Genomic DNA, 22,476 nt, shown 5'->3' with positions numbered 1-22,476 from the left:
GTTTGCCCGTATGGTCGAATATGGACGTAATTTGAAAATGAAAAAAAATTAAAATAAATTTGGGATTTTTTCTTTCAACAACAGTAAGTTAAGGGTCCTCTGATAGGTTAGGTGGGCAGGAAATTCTCATAAAGTTTCAAAACAGTATGAAAAACGTTAATGGAAAGTTGCCTCTTCTAAGCTTGCCGAGTAAGTCGGACGACTCAAACAGAAAACGGAACAGTACGTCACTTTTGTGAGTCGATTTCAATTCAAATTACGTCCAAATTTGGTAATAGCGCGCATACGAGCGAAAAGTGACGTTATTTTTAAGAGGACGGGTTGAGAGGGGACCCAGGGGTCTCATCCATTCAACCCGAGTGTCCCTGCAGGGTTTCCCAAGGCCTCCGGCCTGGACTGGGTCTGCTAAGGGTAATCCCAGGCAGGGTACTGCTAACTGGCACCCAAGCTACCAATCAACACTACTAATGCGGAATCAACGGGACATGTCCACTCACGAGGGCAAAGCAGGGGGTACCACCAAACACAAACAACCCTAGTATAAAGGGGGAGGAACACCAAGGCAGATCACCCCACCAGGCAAAAACAAAAAAGAAAAGAAAAACCTCACAAGAGGACAGCGTACCCAGAGGAAACAGAGCCGGCCGCTGTTATAGGTGAAAACTAGCTACGCAGTACCCCGCGCCCCTACCAGTGCAAAAACTACCACTTACCCCAAGGCAAACCAGGGAGGAAACCCCCCAAAACACTCAGGGCAGTCAATCGCCAAACAGCAAAACACCAACAAAGGTAGACCCAAGGTGACTTGTGAAAGGGAACCCCAAGCCCCTAGGGTGGTACTGTACTTACAGGGCACTCAGGAAAGGTGACCCTAAGCACATGCAGCCAGAGTACCTGTGAATATTACTCCCAGCTCACACACCACCATAAGAGCGGTACTGAAACAGAAGACAGCACAACGAGAGTCCGGAGCTGAAGCCATAATGACCAAGCCGTATCCCATCAGCTGAAGAACTGAAGGGTGGATCGCCGGCGCGGGGGTCTTGGGTTCCCCCTTTCCCCTCCCAGGGAGGGGGGGAAGCTGCGCTTGACATGCGGCGCAGCTCGTGTGACATCATACTTGTTTGCTCGTTTTTAATTGGGGAGTTCAGTCCACTCGTTCGTCTATTTTCGTCATTTTTAACCAGAATAGGGGTTTGTTTTGGGCGCTTACCTTTCTGGGTGCCTGTCCCTGTCGATGGCAGATATAGAATGCTCTAAAATCACATGTGCATTTCTATAGGCCATTGCTCCTCGTGCCTCTCTGAGGGGGGCCAGGTTCTGGCTCGTGGTCCCCGGCAGGCCTAGAACTCCACCCACATTGACTGCTGTCAAAGTTAGGGATATCCATATCAGCCTGGATAGCTCCAGGGAGCCATAGGGGCTCCTCCCCAGAAATGGATCAAGAAAATCTCACATTTTTATTATTCCTATTTAAAGGCTATAATGATTGAATATTAAGAGTTTTCAGTTTTATATTTAAAACTGTTATATGTAAACCAATTCAAGCTTACACAAAAATTCATCCATGTAGTAATTGGGTCTTGACAAAAGAGATTGACTCCTTGATACAATAAATGGAGCATCTGAGGTAAATTTAACAAGGGTACATCTTCCCCAATATAATATAGAATTTGCTGGTCTGATTTTTCCTCCCTGTACAACATTATTGAGAGCATGGCTAAATTAATTTTTGCCATGTTAAACTTGTTATTCAACTGTTTTTAAAGTATTTGCCAGAGTAACTATTACTATACTGTATCAAGGATAACCTTGTTACCTCTGCTTCGATCAAAGATGGCACCCAAATTTTTTATGCATCTGAAAAATGTGTTATCACATGTGCTCAAACTTTCCAATAGCTTCAAACTTATTCACTCTCATCTCTTGCATCAAGACTGACTGCCAAAATGCTTTATCTATAGCAAATGAAGTCCCCTTTAATTCCATATACAGTTCAGCATATATTTATGTTTAGAAGGAATACAACACAATGTACAGTACTGTAAGCAATAAATAAATAATAGATACAGTACATGAAAACTTGCAAATTTAGTCATCAAAATTGAAATATACTTATTTGACAGTAACAGTCATAGATTTCAGACTCAATGAATCTCATTATTTAAAATTCATGTTTTCCTCAGTATAATGTCATAAATACTGTACTGTACATGCAATATTGATCAAAGTTGCTGCAGGATGTCCCTGTTATATGAACATTCATTCTTCTGAACGGCCTCTTAAGAGCTTTTGCATGCATGAAATCACTAACCGAACCTGGCAGAGCATCCCCAGCATTACAAGCAGCACATTAAAACATCCGTGTGGCAGCTATACAGTGGCACTGTTGTACAAAAACATCTACACGGCCCACTAGGGCCATGTAGGGGTGTGGTCACTGCCCACACCCTACAATTTGACCACACCGGAGGATGTGAGCAAATTGTACACAAGACTCTTCGATAGATCATTTTCCAATTGCTAAAAGTGTATACAATATATAATTAAGTTAGGATATACAGTATTAGCTTAGATTACACTGTGCCAGGCTCAGTTGGGTTAGATTAGATTTGTTTGAGTAAGATTAGGCTTTGTTGGGTTAGGTTAGATAGATTTTAAAACACGTTGGTGAACTGTAGTGTGTATAATGTGACTTGCATCTGTGAAGACCCCACGCTGCCTCATTCAGCAATTTTCTCATACCCAGGACTAGACACGTTGTGCATTCTTTAGACTTTATTGAGGAAAATACCATTAACAATGGCTGATAGAAAGAGGAAGTGTGTTGGTAATGCACTAGTGTTAAGGAAAGGGCGACCCATAACTTAAAACAAAGCTACTAAGACATTATCAGAGACAAAGCTAGACATTATCAAGTGCTCTGAAAGGGGTGAAAAACCAACACAGATTGCAAACACTTACAACGTGAACCACTCAACAATTGAGACCATCCTAAATGACAAAACACAAATCTTAGAGCATGTGACGGGTTCTACACCACTGAAATTAAGAACACTGGGAATCACATTTAATTTGTGATATGAAAAAGATTTTAACATTGTGGATTGAGGACTAGAATCGTTGTCAAAATCAAATTAGTCTGATGCTAATAAAGGAGAGAGCAATAAATATTTTTGATGATTTAAAGAAGAAATTAGATGCAACTATGAGTAATGAAACAGTTGTGGGCAGGCGTGGGTGGTTTAATAGATATTAGAGTAGGGCAAATTTACACAACATAATTGCGAGTGGTAAGACTGTTAGTGCAGATGAGAAGGAAGCAGCTAAATTTATTCCAAAATTGGCCAAAATTATTAAAGATGGAAACTATAGTGCTCCTCATGTGTTTAATAGTGATGAAGCTGGCCTGTTTTGGAAAAAAAAAAAGTGCCTGAGAGAGCATTTCCAAGAAAGAAAAACAATGCCTAGCTTCAAAGCAGAAAAACACCACTTACCCTTGATGCTTGTAGGAAATCCTTCTTATAAAGGATTTTCTTTAGCCTTCTTTATGATTGTAAACTTCTTGTGTACTGTTCAGAAAATCTCAGAGCTTTAAAGAATGTGCAAAAATTGTCTCTGCCAGTGGTGTGGAAAAGTTCTGCCAAGGCTTGGGTAACATGAGTCCTTTTTAGGGACTGGTATTTAGAACACTTTGCGCTAGAAATTAAATTGTATTGTGCTAAAAAGAAGATTGATTTTAAAGTTTTACTCATGTTAGAATTAAAATGACAATTGAATTAAAATGTCAAAGTTGTATTTTTGCCATCTTAGAACCTCATTGCTGCAGCCTATAGACTAGTGAGACCTCAAGTCAACCACAGCAAAATGATTCACAGCCAAGAAAATAGCAGAGGCATTTATGTTGATAGATGATAAATTGGCAATGTTTGAAGAGCAAGATGATGATGCTGAGAGAGATCTAAACATCTTAATAATTATATTATTGGCCTTGCACCCTACAAGCAAATTTACATGGAAAAGAAAAAGATAGTTATGCAAAGTATTCTGAGAAAATACAGTGTTTCCCAAAAAAAGTCTCCAGCCTAACCTCTCAAAAAGTCACTATCAATTTCCTCAACAATCTTCAAGAAAAAGTCTGACTCAAAATCTTTGAGTTCTATAGCAGTTAGTGAAACTTGATGATGACCCACAAGTGTTTGCCTCCCACCCATCATCTCCCATATAAAATGCAGCCAATGACACTGAAAATGACCAGCCACCTTCCATCGCCAATGCATCGCCACCCCTCTGCTGCTGATATATATTGCCACCCACTACCCATGCATCACCACCTCCTGCCACCCACTACCCATGAATTACTGCCTCCTGCCACCCACTACCCATGCATCACCACCTCCTGCCACCCACTACCCATGCATCACCACCTCCTGCCACCCACTACCCATGCATCACCACCACCTGCCACCCACTACCCATGCATCACCACCTCCTGCCACCCACTACCCATGCATCACTGCCTCCTGCCACCCACTACCCATGCATCACTGCCTCCTGCCACCCACTACCCATGCATCACTGCCTCCTGCCACCCACTACCCATGCATCACCACCTCCTGCCACCCATTATCCATGCATCACTGCCTCCTGCCACCTCCTCCAGCAACTAGATCTCTTCACTCCTCAAAAACAGCCAACTTTGACAAGCAGGATAGCATGATTATTCAAGGTAAATAATATGTTGTGTTTTTTATATTATATGTCCCAAAAGTATTGGTTTAGTGATGATATTTGGTGATCTGGAAATGCATTCCACATTTACAGCATTGTGTGTATGAGAAATCTCATTCCGTGTACCAAACAAATTCTATACAAACTCATTTTTTGGAATGTAACCCGTTCATTGTTGGGGGGATTATTATTGCTTCTAAATAACTTTAATATTACAAATTCTGCTGCAGTCAAAATAAACTAACTTTCCTAATTAAGGTATCTACATTATTAGTAAGACATTATGTTCTCAAAGAATTCAGATCTACATAGAGATAACCTGACTGGGTAATTACCAGGCCTTATTTCAGTAATGATACATATAAAAAAAATAGTAAATAATAATGATGTGAATGTCCATGAGTATTTTCCTAGCTCAGGAGTCCATGTAAATGAAGATGAAGTCTGTGACCACTTGTATGTACAATACTGAAACTTTAGTGAAAATTTACATTATAAATAGTCTTGATATCAGTTACATTGCACTAAAAGCTTAAAAAATTATACATTAGAACAAATTTGTAACAAATAAGTTATGTTTTTAACAACATATCTAATATTAAAGGTACATGTAAATCTAATATTAAAGGTACATGTAAAAAAATACTAAATATTTTAAATGTTTTGGTCACTGAAAAATGATACAGTAAAATTAAATTACAATACTATACTGTACTAAAAAGTGTACAGTCTTCTTGCATATCATTACCATTTCTGAGTCAAACATAGTGTGGTTAATATAATGTAACATTTCCATTCTCATTACAGAAACAATTACAGCATATTGTCCATGCTGCAGTGAACTTAAACCCAAGCTTCCAGCAAATTAGTTAATGCCACTCGGAGCCAAAGCCATAGGCAGAGTCCGAGTCAGAATCAGCATTTGCGGGTGGCATCAGTGATGCCTGAGGAGTGGTGTCATATGTAGGAGCGAGTGCAGAATATGCTGAGACTGGTCGAGCTTGTACAAAATCTCGGTCTTTCTTGGTTTTTCTCTTTTTAATGGGGCCAAACTTAGGGGGCGGCATGGATTTTGATTCTTTTTCCTGAAAAAAAAAAAAAAATATTTAGGCATATGCCAATTATTGTTTTTTTTTAATTTATAGAGTAAAAACCCACTCAAATAGAATTAATTTGTTTCAGACCCTGTCTGTTACATCAAATATTATAATGCATCCAATTTTTATTTATGCTAAATTACAAATATCCTTTTAAGACCTTATGTATATCTTCCATGTTAATACCCCTTATCCACTTGATATTGTAATATATATACTGTACTCGTATCCCAGTATGGTTTTTCATATACAGTATAGTGAACAAATGATTAAACATTCAATATACACTATACTATTTTTGAAAGTTATACCTTAGAGCAGATAGCTCATCTGTGCATGTGCGACAAAAGACATTTTTGAAGGGAAAAACTAGAGAATTGATTAAGACATTCCCATACTTCGTGAATAAACTTGGAAAAAATACATATAGTGATTGGAAACATCATGAGAATATTAGTGTTAAATTTTGAAATATAGATGAAAGTTCTATGAATTAGGATAAGGGTACATTCCGAACACAATTTTAAATCTTTGACGAGTATGTATTGGAATGAGAGTTCTATAATGGAGGCAATAGGGTACTATTGTTGACAGAGCCAGCAGGTTGGGCTGAGGATGGACATGGATTTGAAGGCTTCACTACAAAGTCAGTACTTTGTTCTCAACTGTGTGTGGTGCTCACATTAGGAGGATAACCATATATTGCAGATTATAAATTGCATGTTCTAGCACGGCAAACTGGTTGTTGATGTTCACCACGTGTGTATAGAATGCTAAATTCCTTTGAGTTGCTATAATTTATATATGTTCCTAGATTACAAGTATACCAAGAGTGAAAGCTTCATCGAAGGCATACATTTATGCTATTTTCTTGTGTACAGTATAACATATAACATTTGTGGAGGGAAGGTATTTGTGCCTTTTCAATCTATCTGAAAACATTAGTAATTGTACTCTTTCCTCTGTCTGAAATAACCAGTGATTTTTGTGTTGTTAATTTTCATATGCATAATAATTATTGTTATTTGTAGTTCTATATAACTTGAGGTAGTGATTTATATATTGATCTCAGCCTGTAATTCTAGGAATTCAGTTTAACCCTTAGACCGTGCATATTGGGGGCCCTGGTAGCGTAAATATTCAAATTATGTAAAAATAACTTAAAAATGTTAAACAAATATCCAACTTATTGGCTTCAGTGTCGTGAAACTTTCATCAAAATATTTTCAGAAATTGATTTTAGATGAATTTTTAAAAAATAAGAACGTTTTGTTCATAAGGAGAACAGCTCCTAATAACTGGAACTGAAGGATTATGCAGTAATAAAGGGATGCAAGGATTTGTCCGACATTCAAAGAAGAAGAATAGTAATAAGAAGTGTCCACAAAGTGGATATGCAGTTGTGCCTTTATATCATTGATGAGTAATACATAATAACACAAATAATAATGAATAACTATGTTAATATGCCCTATTTTGTTATATATCATATAAATACATTGTCCAATGTTAATATATGTTACTTTTATCAATGTCCCAAAAATAGTTTTTTCAGGAGAATTTTTTTTTTTTTAAGATTTTAGTTTTTTTCCACTTTGTTTATTATCTGATTTTGTTGTAACCTTTACATCCTGGAGAATGCATATGTTTCCCTATGTGAAGATAGAATGAAACAAATAAACAAATCAACCAACAACAAATGAATCAACAAATAAATTAGTCACAATTTGCAAATCTTGGGACTTAGAATTTTTTTTGGATGATTTTTTCTCTGATTTCAAACTCTATTTTCTTTGTCACTTTAGATTATTTTGATGATTAGGGACCATATTAGGGCTTTTCACTTATAAAGTACACCCTAAATATATCCCTAAAATCATTATAATTATTACAATTACAGTATCCCTATATTTTTTTTTTTTTACTTCATTTCAACACATATTGACCTACAACTTTCACATATTCGAGTACGAATGCCATACGATGTTTATTAAAATATACAATTAAATTAACGAATTAAAACTACCTTTATTCATTGTTGATAACTTCAACTTCAATTATCTCTGAAACTAGAGTTTCAACTTTGAGTGGCTTCTAAAATTCCAGTTTTTGACCGATTCTCACTATTTTGACATATTGTGTGCTCAGCTGTCTGTTCTACTATCCCTTAAGAATGGATTTTTCCTAAACTTTATACATTTGGAGTTATAATTTTTTTTGTCTAAATTTGCCACATATTTCAAATGCTCTATTGATGATTTTTTTACAGTAAACTGTACTGAAAATCTATATTCTATTACACACAGAAATCACAATAGCGTGATGCATCAATGAACAAAATACATTACGCTATTGTGATTTCTGTGTGTAATGAAGTAAGGGCGAAGAGGTAGAACGGCCTATTGACATGGCTCGAGTGCATGGGGGAGTTGCGTAAAACCCTGGTTTGTGTCTCGGAGAGGCTGCAGGATCCAAGTAAGTCCAGTAGAACTTCTGGTTTCATCTCTTTTACCATGTTGTAGCTCAGTCATTTAAGGCAGCGTCTGGGAAGATCTCGGACGTAGGTTCGAATCCTCGTCAAGGCCCTTGTGGATTTGTTCACCTATATTCTATTTTGATGAAAATGAAGATCATATGCTATTCTGAGAGAATAATAACATTAAATGAACAATTGGTGATAGTTCATATTTTTTATTCTGAATTGAAAATCTGAAGTTTTCAATATTCAATTTTAAAATGAATTTTGATTCTCTTGTTTTTCAAGTTATGCTGTGACTATTTAGACAAAGTTGGAGCATTTGCCTAGTTGATCATGCAAAATAAAACCAACGTTGAATGTAATCAAACGCCATTTTCTGGGCGAGTCCCAGAGGCTCCCTGGAGCTATCCATGGCTGCTATGGATACCCTAACTATATTGCATCAGTCGATGTGGGTGGAGTTCTAGGCCCACCGGGGATCCACGAGCCAGAACCTGGCTCCACACAGAGGCACAAGGAGCAATGGCCCATAGAATTGCACATGTGATTTGGAGCATTCTATATCTGCCATCGACTGGGACAGGCACTCAGAAAGTTAAGCACCAAAAAACAAACCCCTATTCTGGTTAACAAGGAAAATCATCAAACGAGTGGACAGAACTCCCCAAAAGAAAAACGAGCAAACGAGCATGATGTCACACGAGCCACGCCGCATGTCTGAGCAGCTCCCCCCCCTCCCTAGGAGGGGGAAGGGGCAGCCCCAGATCCTCGTGCTGGAGATCCTCACCCTAGTTCTGAGGCTGGGTATCAAAAACCGCGAAAAACCGCCGACCAGAGGGAGGGAGGGAGAGTTGCAGAGGAGCCTCCGGGATTCACCCAGAAAATGGTGTTTCATTACATTCAATGCTGGATTTCTGGGGGGGTGGGGGGAGCTCCTACGGCTTCCTGGAGCTACTTCACCAAAGACAAAACAAGAAGGGGACCTACCCGGGAGGCGGTTGGTGCTCCACTCCTCAACTTGAAGTCAAGACAACAGGCTGCAGCCCCAGACCTAAAGCGACACAGGCCTGACTGGGCCCAGGAACGTTCACATGGTAGCGTGCAGCCAGGACCCTGTTCGACCGCCAAAAGCACTATGCCCGAATGTCAGCCCAAGACATATTGCCAAAGACGGCAGCTAGAGCAGCAAACTTGCGAACATCATGGGCATGTTGATAGACCGCAGGCTGGCTAGACTTAATTACCCCTGCGGACGATCTGAGAGACCCGAACCCGCGAACAGGGAAGAAGGGAAACCGGATCAACCCAGAGTGTGTCCCCGGACACAGAAGCCGTGGTGTGCAGATAACAGCGGAGGGCCGCAACTGGACACAACACATGATGAACCCCTAGCCTGACCAACCAAGCAACAACAACCCAAGGACTCCCTCTGGAAAGCAGCAGACTCATTCTTCACCAGAAAAGAGGGAGACGGCTGCAGACGAACATACCGACCACGACCAAAACAGCAAAAACCTCTGTGCCGGAGAAGAGCATGAAGCTCCGCCACCCGACCCCCAGAGGCTAATGCCAACAGAAAAAGAGCCTTAGAAAAACAATCCTGAACCGAAGAGGGCCACAACAAACCGAGGAGAAGATAGATAGGAGAGCACTATGTCCAAAGACCAGGATGGCTCAGGCGGCGCATGAGCAGGCCGGAGGTGAAACAATGCACGAAACTGTGTAGAAGTAACATCGATACTGAAAGCAAGCTGCAGCGACTTCGCCAGTGCCGCATGATTCGAAGCAACAGTATTAGACATAAGATGACAGTCCTGGAACAACCAAAGACACCACCACCCTAACCGAAAGCGAAGAGCAACTACGAGGAGTCAAAAAGAAATGGAAGGACTGCCAGGAAACTTCGTACTACCGTCGAGAAGAAGCCCGGAGGCTTTTTCTCGACGGAAGCCCAAGATGCGGAAAGCCAAAAACCTCCGGAAAGACGGAACCGAACCCAGGGAAGAGCTGAACCCAAGTTCAAATCGTACGCAGAGGGAAGAAAAGAAAACCCCACTCTTTGCAGCAGTAAGCCCTGCTCATGACGGAAAATCCAGGCGGGGTCCAATGGAGCCCAAGGCCCCCAAGTCAACTCCTCCCCATCCCCGGGAACCTCTACTTCAGGCTCTGGGGCCGAATCGTCCTCCAAAGCCCCGGGATCAAGAAAAACCCGAGGCAGCTGAAAGAGCCAGAAGAGAAGGGGGCCATTGGTCAGACCCCGGAGCAATGGCAGGAGGAACAGGCTCGAATGTCTCCATAGCTACCCCGGATGGGTCAACTCCCGAAACTGCCCGAGTCTCGGAAACCTCTAAACCCCGTCCCGACCCCGAAACCCTCAGACGCTTAGGGGCCGGAAGCAGGGGGGGTGGGGGGAGACCAAATGAACCACCGCAGGGGAAGAACGAGGGGGCGTGGACGGAATCAAGGACGAAGCGACCAACACCCCCAAGTCCAAGTCCCTATAGGCAAAGCAGGGCAGCCTTGGGACATCCTGGGAAGCGACAACCCGAGCACGTTGCAATAACCTAAACCTATCCCATCAGTCGAGGAACTGAGGTGTGGATCACCGGCGAGAGGGTCTGGGGCTCCCCCTTCCCCCTCTCAGGGAGGGGGGAAACTGCGCAGACATGCAGCACGGCTTGTGTGACATCATGCTTGTTTGCACATTTTTCTTTTGGGGAGTTCTGTCCATTCATTTGATGATTTTCATTGTTAACCATAATAGGGATTTGTTTTGTGGCTCTTACCTTTCTGGGTGCCTGTCCCGGTCAATGGCAGATACAGAATGCTCCAAATCACATGTGCAAATCTATGGGCCATTGCTCCTCGTGCCTCTGTGAGGGGGCCAGGTTCTGGCTCGTGTTCCCCGGTAGGCCTAGAACATCGACTGATGCAAAATAGTTAGGGTATCCATATCAGCCATGGATATGGATACCCTAATGGTTCCTAATGGTTATGAAGTTCTGGGGAGCCATAGGAGCTCCCCCCCAGAAATTGGAAGGTGTTTGTGAAAGTTTTAAAAACTTATGTTAAATTATTTGATGTTAAATCATATATGTATGTATTGCATGGTCTAAAGGTAAATGTTGTCAAGTAAATCTGTTTTGTTTTCCTTTTGTATTCACTGTGATTTACATTCTTAGTTCCTAGCTGGAAGTTATTCCAGCATCTTGCCTTTACATAAAGTAACATACCTGTAATTCTAATTTTCTTACAGTCATACCTCAATACTTAATATAATGTGTGTCCAGGTACCACTCTAAGTATGAGTTTATTATATATATTCTAATAGTTGGGATAAACAGTTGCTTAACGTAACTGGTTTATAGTCTATTGGTGCATGTTTCAATTTGGGCCATTTTTATCAGTACAATGTTATTGCTAATGTCCATATCTCGGGGAAAAATCCACATTAATTTTTATTGTAATGTACTATATATAGATGAAACTTAAAAAAAAAAAAAGATTGATTAGACAATCATTTTAGCACTTAATTATGTATGGTAACTATCTCTTATCCAGTTGCCTTACTTTTTGATAGTACCATAATGGTTTTTTCTCTGTAATGACTGCTCCTACTAGCTGTAGGACTGGTGCGCTTTACTAACAAATTGTGTACATTTTTTCAGCTATTTACTATTGCTGTTCTTTGGTTTTGTTCATTTTTGTTTTTAATGAATACTGTTTGTTGGCCTTCATCTTCCAGTCAATATTCTTTGTTGCAACTTCCAGCCTAATCCTTTAGAGTTTATGGAATTTTTGTAGTCCTCTGATCATGACATTCATTCTGATTTCAGAGTTATCCTTTTGTTCTTGGAATCATGCAATTTGCCACTTCTAAAACTATTGAATACTGTATATATATAAAATAACTTAGTGTATATCAAACAGTTTTGAATTTGCCGAATAATTTTTAATAGAACATACTGTATTTCGAATAACTTTCTAAACTAATTGCTGAAGTCTTTAATTTAGTGCTTTGTTTCTTGGAAAGTATTTGTTTAGGGGAATCAATGATGGTAAAGTACTCACTGTTTTCCACGTTTTCATCTAATTTATATATGGTCTAATGATATTGTGAAGGTGTTGAGTGAGAGGTCTGTACTCTACATGATCATGCACTTATTCTGGTGTAAAAGTATGTTGGTTCTCATATTCAAGATATTTTTGGATAATTTACAGGCAAGTTCTTTTATTACATTCTTAGATTCCCACATCTGGTATCTACAGTTAAAAAAAAGTTGTCAATAAAAATTTTGTTTTTTATGTGGGAGGAAGGCACAGTACACTGAATAGCTGGTACTATCTTTTATTATTCACAGATTTGTGCTGAAGTATATTTATTGTAGATTAAACAACATTTGTGCAAGATATAATCTTCGGCATGGCTGTGTTGTGCTGAGATGATTTTAGTATGCCATACCTTATTTGTCTTCCAGCTTTTATACGTCTTGTTATGATCTCTTGTAAACAAAAGTATTTTGGTGTACTTTTGACTGGTGGCACAGTCACTTCCCACAATTTGACTTCTTTCTATACAGAGCCTAACATTGTGTTTTGTGATATGTCCAGCATCCTTAGCAAGTATTATATTTCCCTATTTAATATTTATGTCAAATTAACTCTTCAACTGCAAATGTTAACCAAAGTCATTTCATTGGTGGTGCACATGTCATCTAGGGTCGATTTCGGGTCTAGCTTAAGATTTAAAACTGTGGGTTCACAACTGCTTCCTCAGGCCTCCAGTAAACAGACACCATTTTGGAAACAAAAAATTGTAGGTACCCCTCTTGGGTGTGAGGGTGTCAGTATTAAGACAGCAACCATAAGCAGTGCATGCAGCTAGAACACACAGCATTGCCTTGCAGCTCGCATCCACAGTATCACTCAAGGGTGACATTACAGCAGATTGATAAAGAAAAGGATCTTGGAACCTAGATCCACCACTCATTAAAAGTTACACATCAAGTGGGTGCAGTAGTCAGAAAAGCTAACCAAACTCTTGGTATAATCAAGCGTACTTTTGACTATATGGAAAAGAAGGTAATGGTTCAACTGTATAAATCTTTTGTGTGCCCACACTTGGATAGTATTCAAGCATGGAGACCTCATTTTCAGAAGGACATAGCAGCTCTGGAGAAAGTGCAACACCAGGCAACAAAAGTCATTCCAGAGCCGAGTCATCTCTCATATTAGGAATGCTTGAAGGCCACAACACTGCAAACCAGGCATGACAGGGTGGATCTCAATGAAACTTTTAAAATACTGAACAAGTTAGAGGATGTTAATCCGGATATTTTCTTCAGAAGGTCAGATGTAACACAAACAAGGAGCAACGGTTTCAAGCTCAACAAGCCATAATGTAGGACTGAGAACAGGCGATACTTTTTCATCCATAGAGTTATTAACCCATGGAAATGCCTACCTGCCAAAACTGAGCTGAATTTCAAAATATACCTGGAAAAGATCACCAAGTCAAATTGTAGGACCTTCGACAAGCTGCTGGCTTTCTGTTCTTGTTGAGACCACTAGGCTCTCAGGTAAAAATCAGGTAAAAATTAAACAAGTAATTGCAATAATTTAGCAATGAAAGTGATATAGAAGATCCTGATAGTGACAAAGTAAGTAATTATCAAAAGAAGGCACCAAACCGGGAAGGCTATGTAGCACCATCAAATACGCAAAATAATCAGAGGGCGCGAAATATCACCAAGGATGCCAATACGAGAACAAAAACGCATAAGGCGAACGATATCAAAAGTATCCGAGTCACCAAGAATTCTATCGAGGGACAGGTGACCGCGAGGGGCGGTCGGAAAGCAAGACACACGCTCGTCCTGGAAGTCAGGACATTCAAGAAGGACATGCACGACCGTAAGAGGGACAATGCAACTAGGACAATAAGGAGTAGGGCGGCGCTCCATCAAGTGACCATGGGTTAAGCGAGTATGGCCAATACGCAACCTCGCCAGAGCTGTTTCCCACCGCCGGTTACGGTGGAAGGAGGACGGCCACGAGGAAACACAACATTTAAGAGTACGTAGCTTGTTACCAGTAACAGACAACCAAGAAGCCTGCCAACGGGTAAGGACTGAGGAATGGATAACCGGGTAAAAGTCGGAATACGGAATGCCTTTACGAGAGATGGGACAAGAGCGGACAGCTTCCTTAGCGGCACCATCCGCACGCTCATTTAAAGACACACCAATATGGCTGGGAACCCAACAAAACTCAACCGACTTAAATTTACTGTGAACGAGAAACAGCCAATGCTGGATCTCGACAACTATGATAGTGACAAAGACTATGTATTGTACTGTGTTCAGATATCAGTGAACCTGATGTAGGTGATGATGTTCACATTCTGAGGCACACAGCTACAGCATACAACTGTGGTTTGGTACATTTATGTATTATTCAATGGGCTCTCATGTTCCTTTAGAAAATGAACACATGAAAAGTTATTTATATTCAGGAGTTGGTGACAGGGATTCTGATAATAATAGCAGTTTTGGCTAGTATTAACACTTTCGCGCACCTGGCGCACGCGCCTCAATCCACCCCAAGGAGGGCCTGGCATTTCCTAGGAGCAGAACATTTCCTGTTCTGACCTCAATTTTCGAGCTACGACGTTCATTTTGGTATCAAATAGTTCGCAATCTAAAAACATGCATTTTAAAACTAGTACCATAATAATCGAACAGTAAATAGAATTTTAACAAATAGCACTTCCAAAGGATGCCTAATCAACCAGACTCATATGTCAGGCTGCAAGCAGCTGTGTCCAACAGCCTGGTTGACCAGTTCAGCAATGAGGAGGCTTGGTCGATGACCGGGCCACAGGGACACTAAGTCCTAAAATCATCTCAAGGTTAGGAAACCCTGTTTTTCCCTCTTCATAGAGTAGAGAGGCATCGGTTCAGAGGAAATAGAAGAGAAAGATTGAAAGAAATTTGAAATTAATCAAGAAGATGACCACCCAGTATTCCACATTACATAGGATCATGCAACTAGCAAATAATCCACAGCAGTCTCTCAACACTTCATACAACTGGGTGTAAACAGAGAATGTCTTTCTGTCTGTGTTCAAAGATGGAGGTCAGCTGCTTAGAGCTAGTCTTATAGTCTTATTAAACTTTGCAGCATTAATGGAGGATTTTATTGGGAGTATCATGGATGGAGGGGAGCTCGGAATATACTCAGTGTGTCCTCAGTGCACCCGACAGAGAAAAATACCCAGAAATATACTATGCACCATTATAATATACTATTATTACTACAGACACAGCTATTATCTTGAGATGATTTTGGGGCTTAGTGTCCCTGCGGCCCGGTCCTCGACCAGGCCTTCTTTTTCTTACACATCCCCCAGGAAGCAGCCCATAGCAGCTGTCTAACTCCCAGGTACCTATTTACTGCTAGGTGAACAGGAGCATCAGGGCGAAAGAAACTCTGCCCATTTGTTTCCGCCTACACCAGGAATCGAACCCGGAACCTCAGGACTATGAATCCAAAGCATTGTCCACTCAGCTGTCAAGCCCCTGACAGGCCAGGAATCTTATTCCCAGATTCCTGTCACTAAATCATGAGTATGAATAATTTTCCACAAGATTATTTCCTAAAGGAACATGAGGTCACATTGCATGATGCATAGATTCACAAACCTCAGCTGAGTGCTGTGAATGCCTGCCTCCTGATGTGAACATCATGACAAGCGAGCTCCAGGTGCATGCTGGAGCTCACAGCAGAGCCTTGGTTGCTCTGGCAGTACTGAGGCTCTCACAGCCAGAAGGGATGTAGAGGATTTTATTTTTCAAGATGGTGTCTGTTTACTGGAGTCCTGAGGAACAGGATGCGAATCCTGTGAATTCTGAACCTTATAATATACAGTACTAACAAACGTCACATGTAGGGCGAAACACCCACTTTTCCCCATATCGTGATGGAAACGGTACAGTGGTTAAATAATAGTGAATTCAGATACTGATTTCCAAAACAGCTGCAAATGTTTCAAAACAGCTCAACAAAACAATCAAACAATCAAACAACAATCAAAACAGCTGCATACTCCCTTCAGATGATAAATTTGCACTCTTGGTGCAACCCTTTGATTACATTGATGGGTGAAGGGAGTGTGTGAGCAGGGAGGGAAGAGACTGGGGAAGGGAGTATATGAGCAGGGAGGGAAGACAGTATGTGAGCAGGGAGGGAAGAGACTGGGGAAAAGAGTGTGTGAGCAGGGAGGGAGGAGACTGGGGAAGGGAGTGTGTGAGTAGGGATAAAGGAGACTGGGGAAGGGCTTGTGTGGGCAGGAAGGGAGGAGGCAAGGAGTGTAAGTGGGAGGACATTGGGAGGGTTTATGGGGAATATGAGAATGGTGTGTGGGGGAAAGTGGAAGGGTTTGAGGTGGGAGATGGGGTGTGTTGTGGGGAATGTAGATGGTGTGAAGATGAAGTATGTACTGAAGATTGTTACAGCAATTGGGGAGATGGGGAGGGTGTGTATGAAGAGAGACAAGAATGGGTGTGTGTACAGGAAGATGGGGAGGTTGTTTGGGGGGAAATACCTAGGCACCAGATCGACCCAGGCACCCCATCTAGTAGGGTTATAAACCAATGGAACTGCATACCCACTGAAGCCATAAATGCTTCGGTTTAAAATCCAAATATAAAAAATCCTCTGGAACAATGGAAGGGGACCTCTGACAAGCCACCAGCTTCCTTTTCTCATCAAGGCCATAAGGAAAATAGTGGCCTTCAGGTAAATTCAGGTAAATGAGTAATTAATATATTTAAATTTACGAATACAAAATTAGTATTATTGTTTATATTTAATGAATGACACCTATTGATAAATTCAGCTCCTGAAAATTTCTAAAAGGCATTCTGCTGTTATGAGTTAGAAGTACAGTATATTATATAGTCATCCACATAAACCTGCTTGATACCTGCTTGATGGGGTTCTGGGAGTTCTTCTCCTCCCCAAGCCTGGCCCGAGGCCAGGCTCGACTTGTGAGTTTGGTCCACCAGGCTGTTGCTTGGAGCGGCCCGCAGGCCCACATACCCACTATAGCCCGGCTGATCCGGAACTTCTCTTAGAAAACAGTCCAGTTCTCTTTTGAAGATGTCCACGGTTGTTCCGGCAATATTCCTTATATTCGCTGGGAGGACATTGAACAACCGCGGACCTCTGATGTTTATACAGTGTTCTCTGATTGTGCCTATGGCACCTCTACTCTTCACTGGTTCTATTCTGCATTTTCTTCTATATCGTTCACTCCTTACGTTGTTATTTTACTGTGTAGATTTGGGACCTGGCCCTCCAGTGTTTTCCATGTGTATATTATTTGGTATCTCTCTCGTCTCCTTTCTAGAGAGTACATTTGGAGAGCTTTGAGACGATCCCAATAGTTTAGGTGTTTTATCTTGTCTATACGTGCCATATATGTTCTCTGTATTCCCTCTATTTCAACAATCTCTCCTGCTCTGAAGGGGAAGTGAATACTGAGCAGTACTCAAGCTGGGACAGCACAAGTGACTTGAAGAGTACAACTATTGTGATGGGATCCCTGGATTTGAAAGTTCTCGTAATCTATCCTATCATTTTTCTGGCCGACACAATACACTGTATTTGCTTGGTTATGCATAGTGGCCTTGCATAAAGGATGATGGAACCATCTTCATTCTGAATACTATACTTCCGTAAAATAACTTTTGTAGGATAGCAAGATGCCCAAAATTTAGGTATGTTGGTGCATTTTGGACCTACTCAAAATTATGTTGACATTTTGATTACACAACTTGTAGAAAATAATATTTATTTATTTCTGAAATAAAATTATTACCTTTACTATTCTCTATCATTTAACAAAGGCTTAAGCAAGTTTTAGTGGCATCTGTCCACCCCTATAAAGTTAACAAAAACAAAGAAATATTACTTCTGAACCACTTTTTTTTTTTTTTTACTAAAATCAGAGCTGAATGAATAAATAAAAAAAACAATTAAAATCAGTTGATAATGAAAATTCCCATTATTGGATGAACTGTAAACATTATTGTAATAGTTAAAGTGCATACTGGCACTCTCTTAAATGACGAGGGTGACAAGGCATTCACAGAGCTGCAATGCATGTAATTTTGAAAGTGTCTTCTGTACCTAATTTATCAATTTATTAATTAAATATCTGTCCACTGTGTTAATAAAAATATACATAGTGGACTGAATGTTCAAACCAAAATTTTTACAAAAATCCAATATATATCTTTTTGTAAATACAGAACTATATATTATATATATATATATATATATATATATATATATATATATATATATATATATATATATATATATATATATATATATATATATATATATATATATATATATATATATATATATATTTTTTAATATTTAAGGGAAGGGAGTACCACCTCTGGCTGGAAGAAGGGGGACCCATAGCCCCGGAGGAAACCACACAACGCATTGGAGGGAATGTAGGTCCCCTCCAATACAGTTTCTGTGTGCTTTTCTCCTATCACCCCTTCCTTTTTTTATATTATATATATATATATATATATATATATATATATATATATATATATATATATATATACTGACATTATAAAAGGAAGGGAGTACCACCTCTAGCTGGAAGAAGGGGGACCCATAGCCTCGGAGGAAACCACGCATAACGCATTAGAGGGAATGTTTAGATCCCCTCCAATACAGTTTCTGTGTGCTTTTCTCCTACCACCCCCTTCCTTGAATATTTTTTGTGCTTTATTATGCATTTGATGGTTACAAGATATACATGGGTTGATACAAAAATAATAATGCAAAAAGGTGCTTAAAGGTTATGGATCTCTTGAAGAACACAACAATGGGAAACATTGATGAATGTCACAGACGGGTTCGATCATTGTTGCAAGTCAAACACTTCTTCGAATTCCTCTGAAGTTGGACTAGTGCCCAAGACGCAACAGGCATTTCCCCTCTGAATCGCAACACTGAGGCGCTGGAACAAGAAACTTTTTGCTCTCTGGTCTTTTGTAGCGCTGATCAATTTGTCCCCCAATTCCTTCAGGAACTTCAATGCACATTTTCCCCACGAACCGAGGGTCTCCGAGCCGATCGGAACAAAGCTGTAGCAGTGTGCTAGACCTCTGTATTTAATAATTTTCTGCGATTCCCTGAAAGAAGCAGCACCACCGCTTTCACGTGTGCTGTAGTGGAGGTAGGTACTGGCCAGTGTGGCAGCGCATGTGTAGTCCCATACCACTTGCTTACCATCCTTCCAAGGTAGCAAGGTGACCCCATCAGGGCGCTTCTGAGGGTCGTTAGGTCTGGATAAGTGTGGTTCTCTTTGTGCCGGGCAGCGGGCTGTGGCGAGGCTCCTCTTGATGATGTCGTTGACTTCTTCATGTCTTGCAATTTTACCCTGTGATTTACGACATACCAGACCATGACGACCATATTGGTCTGCCATCGCAGTTCCGCAGATGCACCTATGTTCGGTGAGGATGGGGGCGGCAAGGCGAAGGGCAACTCAATGCGGAGAGCGTCATGACTGAGGCGAGTTCCCAGGGCTGCATTGGGCACAGCAAATAAAAAATCCCCGGCGTGGGGTGCTGTTACCGCTAGGAGGCGGGCTTTGTTTTCAGCATCAGCGTTGTCAATCATTGCTGTGACAGTCTTTTCCATTATGGGGCCATCCCAGTGGGCCTGCTTGTGGTCTTTTGGGACTTGTGGTCGGGGTTGAGGGTGTGCAATGGTGTCCCATTGTCTGGCTGCTTCGATGAACGTTTGATCATGAGTTCCCGCTGTCTCTCTCATACGCTCTGGTAGGATCTGCCCTACCAATTCGTTGGCTGCTGTACATGAGGACAAGAATGCTGGAAGTGCTACCTCAGTTGCCTTTCGTATGCCTATCCCTCCAAATCTCACTGGTAGTGTTGCTTGGTCCCACTGACTGTCATCTAAATCTAGGTTGAGCGCCTTCCTGAATATTGACCTGAGGAGCTCATCATATTGATTTAGAAGTGGGTTGCCAAAAGTTGGTGCACACCTTAAGAAGTATGTTAGCCTGGGCAGGGTAAGGCACTTTGTGAGAAGGTAGAGGGCATCGTGGGAGTCCAAGTCCCCAATTCTCTCTTCCATCCTCTTTAGGTCTCTAAACTTTTCGTCAAGGACTGCAGCAATGGCATTGTGGCCCAGAGGTGCTCCGAGTAGTGTGCTGTCGGTAGGTTTAACGACTGAGGCTTCTGGTAGAACTGATTTCACTGCTCTAATGATTACTTCACTAGATGCAATAATTTCGCACTTGGAGGGGCTAAGAACGAGACCCATGGACTCCCCCCGTGTCTTCACCAGCTGTAAGTCTTCTAGCAGGGAATCTTGTGTGCCTGCCAGAGTGCCATCATCCAGGAACCAGATGTTGAGCTCGCTGGACAGTCTGGTTGTAATTTCTCGAACCGCTATGCAAAAGAGGAACGGTGCAAGTGGGTCACCCTGTTGAATTCCCTCTGCTGAGGTGACTTCATGTTTGCCAAACAGGAGGGTTGAGTCTTTGCTGTAGCCTGCTGACACAAACGGGAGAATGCTTGGGCAATGTTCCTGGACTGCAGTGAGGATTGCTTCCCTTTTGACCGAGTTGAAAGCGTTTTTAAAATCTAATTTTACTACTGCCTGGTCTTCAGTAAGAGAGCTAATGTAGGCTCGTGCAGCATGAGCCGCTGCTTCACAGCCTTGGGGGACTCCAAACCCCAGCTGGTTGGGTTGCAGCATGGTGGCTGCTTCCGTTCGGATACTTCTGACAGCAGCCCTTGCAACTAGGCGGCGAAGGGTATTACCAACGGCAATGGGTCTGATTCCTCCCCCCTTCTTTTTGAGGGCACATAGAGATGCACCAAAGAAGAATGGTTTGATTTCATCAGGGATTAACCCGGCGAGGCAGTTGTTGACAAACGTTGTGATTTCTGTCAGGAGCGCTTCTGCAGCTGGGCCAAGAACAGGGTTCACCATTTCCTTCACATGTTGAGGTCTTACCCCTGTGTAGCCTCCTGAGGAGCCCGGGGGAAATGAAACGATAGCTTTATAAACCTCTGACTCCCGGAGGACGAGAGGTTCCTGATTAGGGGCGAGCCTGACCTGTGGGGGAGGTCCACCTACGGCCCTGACGGGGTGTTTTCTCTCAGTGCTTGGGCTGTGGTTTCATCCCTGGGCAAAATTTTGTCCTCACTTGTGATTAACCTGAGTGCCCCGACTGTATTGCCCTCTTCAATTTTCTTGCTGACTTGGGTACCTAATTTTCTGTTGTCGCTGATTGTCGTACTTGGTCTGCCTCGGCGGTGTTGGTGTGTTTGGGGAGGCGGACTAGGTTGTCAGCCCTCGGAAAATCCCTAATTGCTTTATTGATGGATGAGGCCAGTGTCTTGCCTCCTCTGTCTGGTACACCTAAGCATGCATTGCCAAAAAGTAACAGATTGTGCCAGGCTTTGATGGTATCAGGTGCAACAAGGTTATTTGACCCTCTGTTGACTTTTGCGATGAGGTCCGTGTATTTCCCTGCAGCAAAAGGGCGAGAGGCCTTTGGGATGTGGGTGAGTGTCCTGGTTGACGTTGCTTTAATTGCCTCTAGCAGGTCGTCTGTTGCAACGTAATCTGTTGCGATTTGTACTGGTGCAACAGGCTCCTGAGTGCTGCCTCCTCCCACGGGAGGCCTCCCTGACCCAGGACAGTCACCATGCTGGCGTATGACTCTGGAGACAGAGTTGATGCTGACGATGTTCCCACAACCACTGCATGTGCCTCTCCTTTGATTGGCTTCGGGAGGGGTGAGCTGGCTGGTAGCGGCTTCTTCTGCCATCCCCTTAGGTAAAGTGAATGTCACCTTGCACTGGAGTATTTGTCTCTCCCTCCTGGCTGGGGGGGGACGAGGTTGTCCCCTATACTATGCGTCATGTCTGGGCAGATGTCTGGGGTGGGTGGGCTCGTGGAGGTGGTGGGTGGGGGTTGGGAGGCTGCGCGCTGGCCCGGTCTGGGAGGGGGCGGGGGCCGGGGAGGGAAGGCGCGACCACCTGATCGTGGGAGGTGGGGGCGGGGGAGCGGAGGACACTGCACCACACGGAGGGG

General features: G+C 42.0%; 2 protein-coding genes across 3 annotated transcripts in view; one reads left to right on the top strand and one right to left on the bottom strand.

Moving 5' to 3' along the window:
• Positions 1-5,377: 5,377 nt before the first annotated feature.
• sowah (sosondowah) overlaps positions 5,378-22,476 on the bottom strand; it is a 430,739-nt gene continuing 413,640 nt past the window's right edge. For both annotated transcript variants that reach the window (XM_069338695.1, XM_069338694.1), the window contains exon 7: positions 5,378-5,816. The gene's annotated coding sequence lies outside the window, so the exon portion shown is untranslated. The remainder of the gene's footprint in view (positions 5,817-22,476) is intronic.
• On the top strand, positions 10,189-10,875 carry LOC138372799 (serine/arginine repetitive matrix protein 1-like). The gene has a single exon (XM_069338452.1). It carries the CDS (start codon positions 10,189-10,191, stop codon positions 10,873-10,875), a length of 687 nt encoding a protein of 228 aa, XP_069194553.1.

This window comes from Procambarus clarkii, chromosome 40 (assembly GCF_040958095.1).
Source record: "Procambarus clarkii isolate CNS0578487 chromosome 40, FALCON_Pclarkii_2.0, whole genome shotgun sequence".
NCBI lineage: Eukaryota > Metazoa > Arthropoda > Malacostraca > Decapoda > Cambaridae > Procambarus > Procambarus clarkii.
The sequence above is the reverse complement of the archived record's forward strand: the minus strand, read 5'-3'. Positions and strand labels throughout refer to the sequence as shown.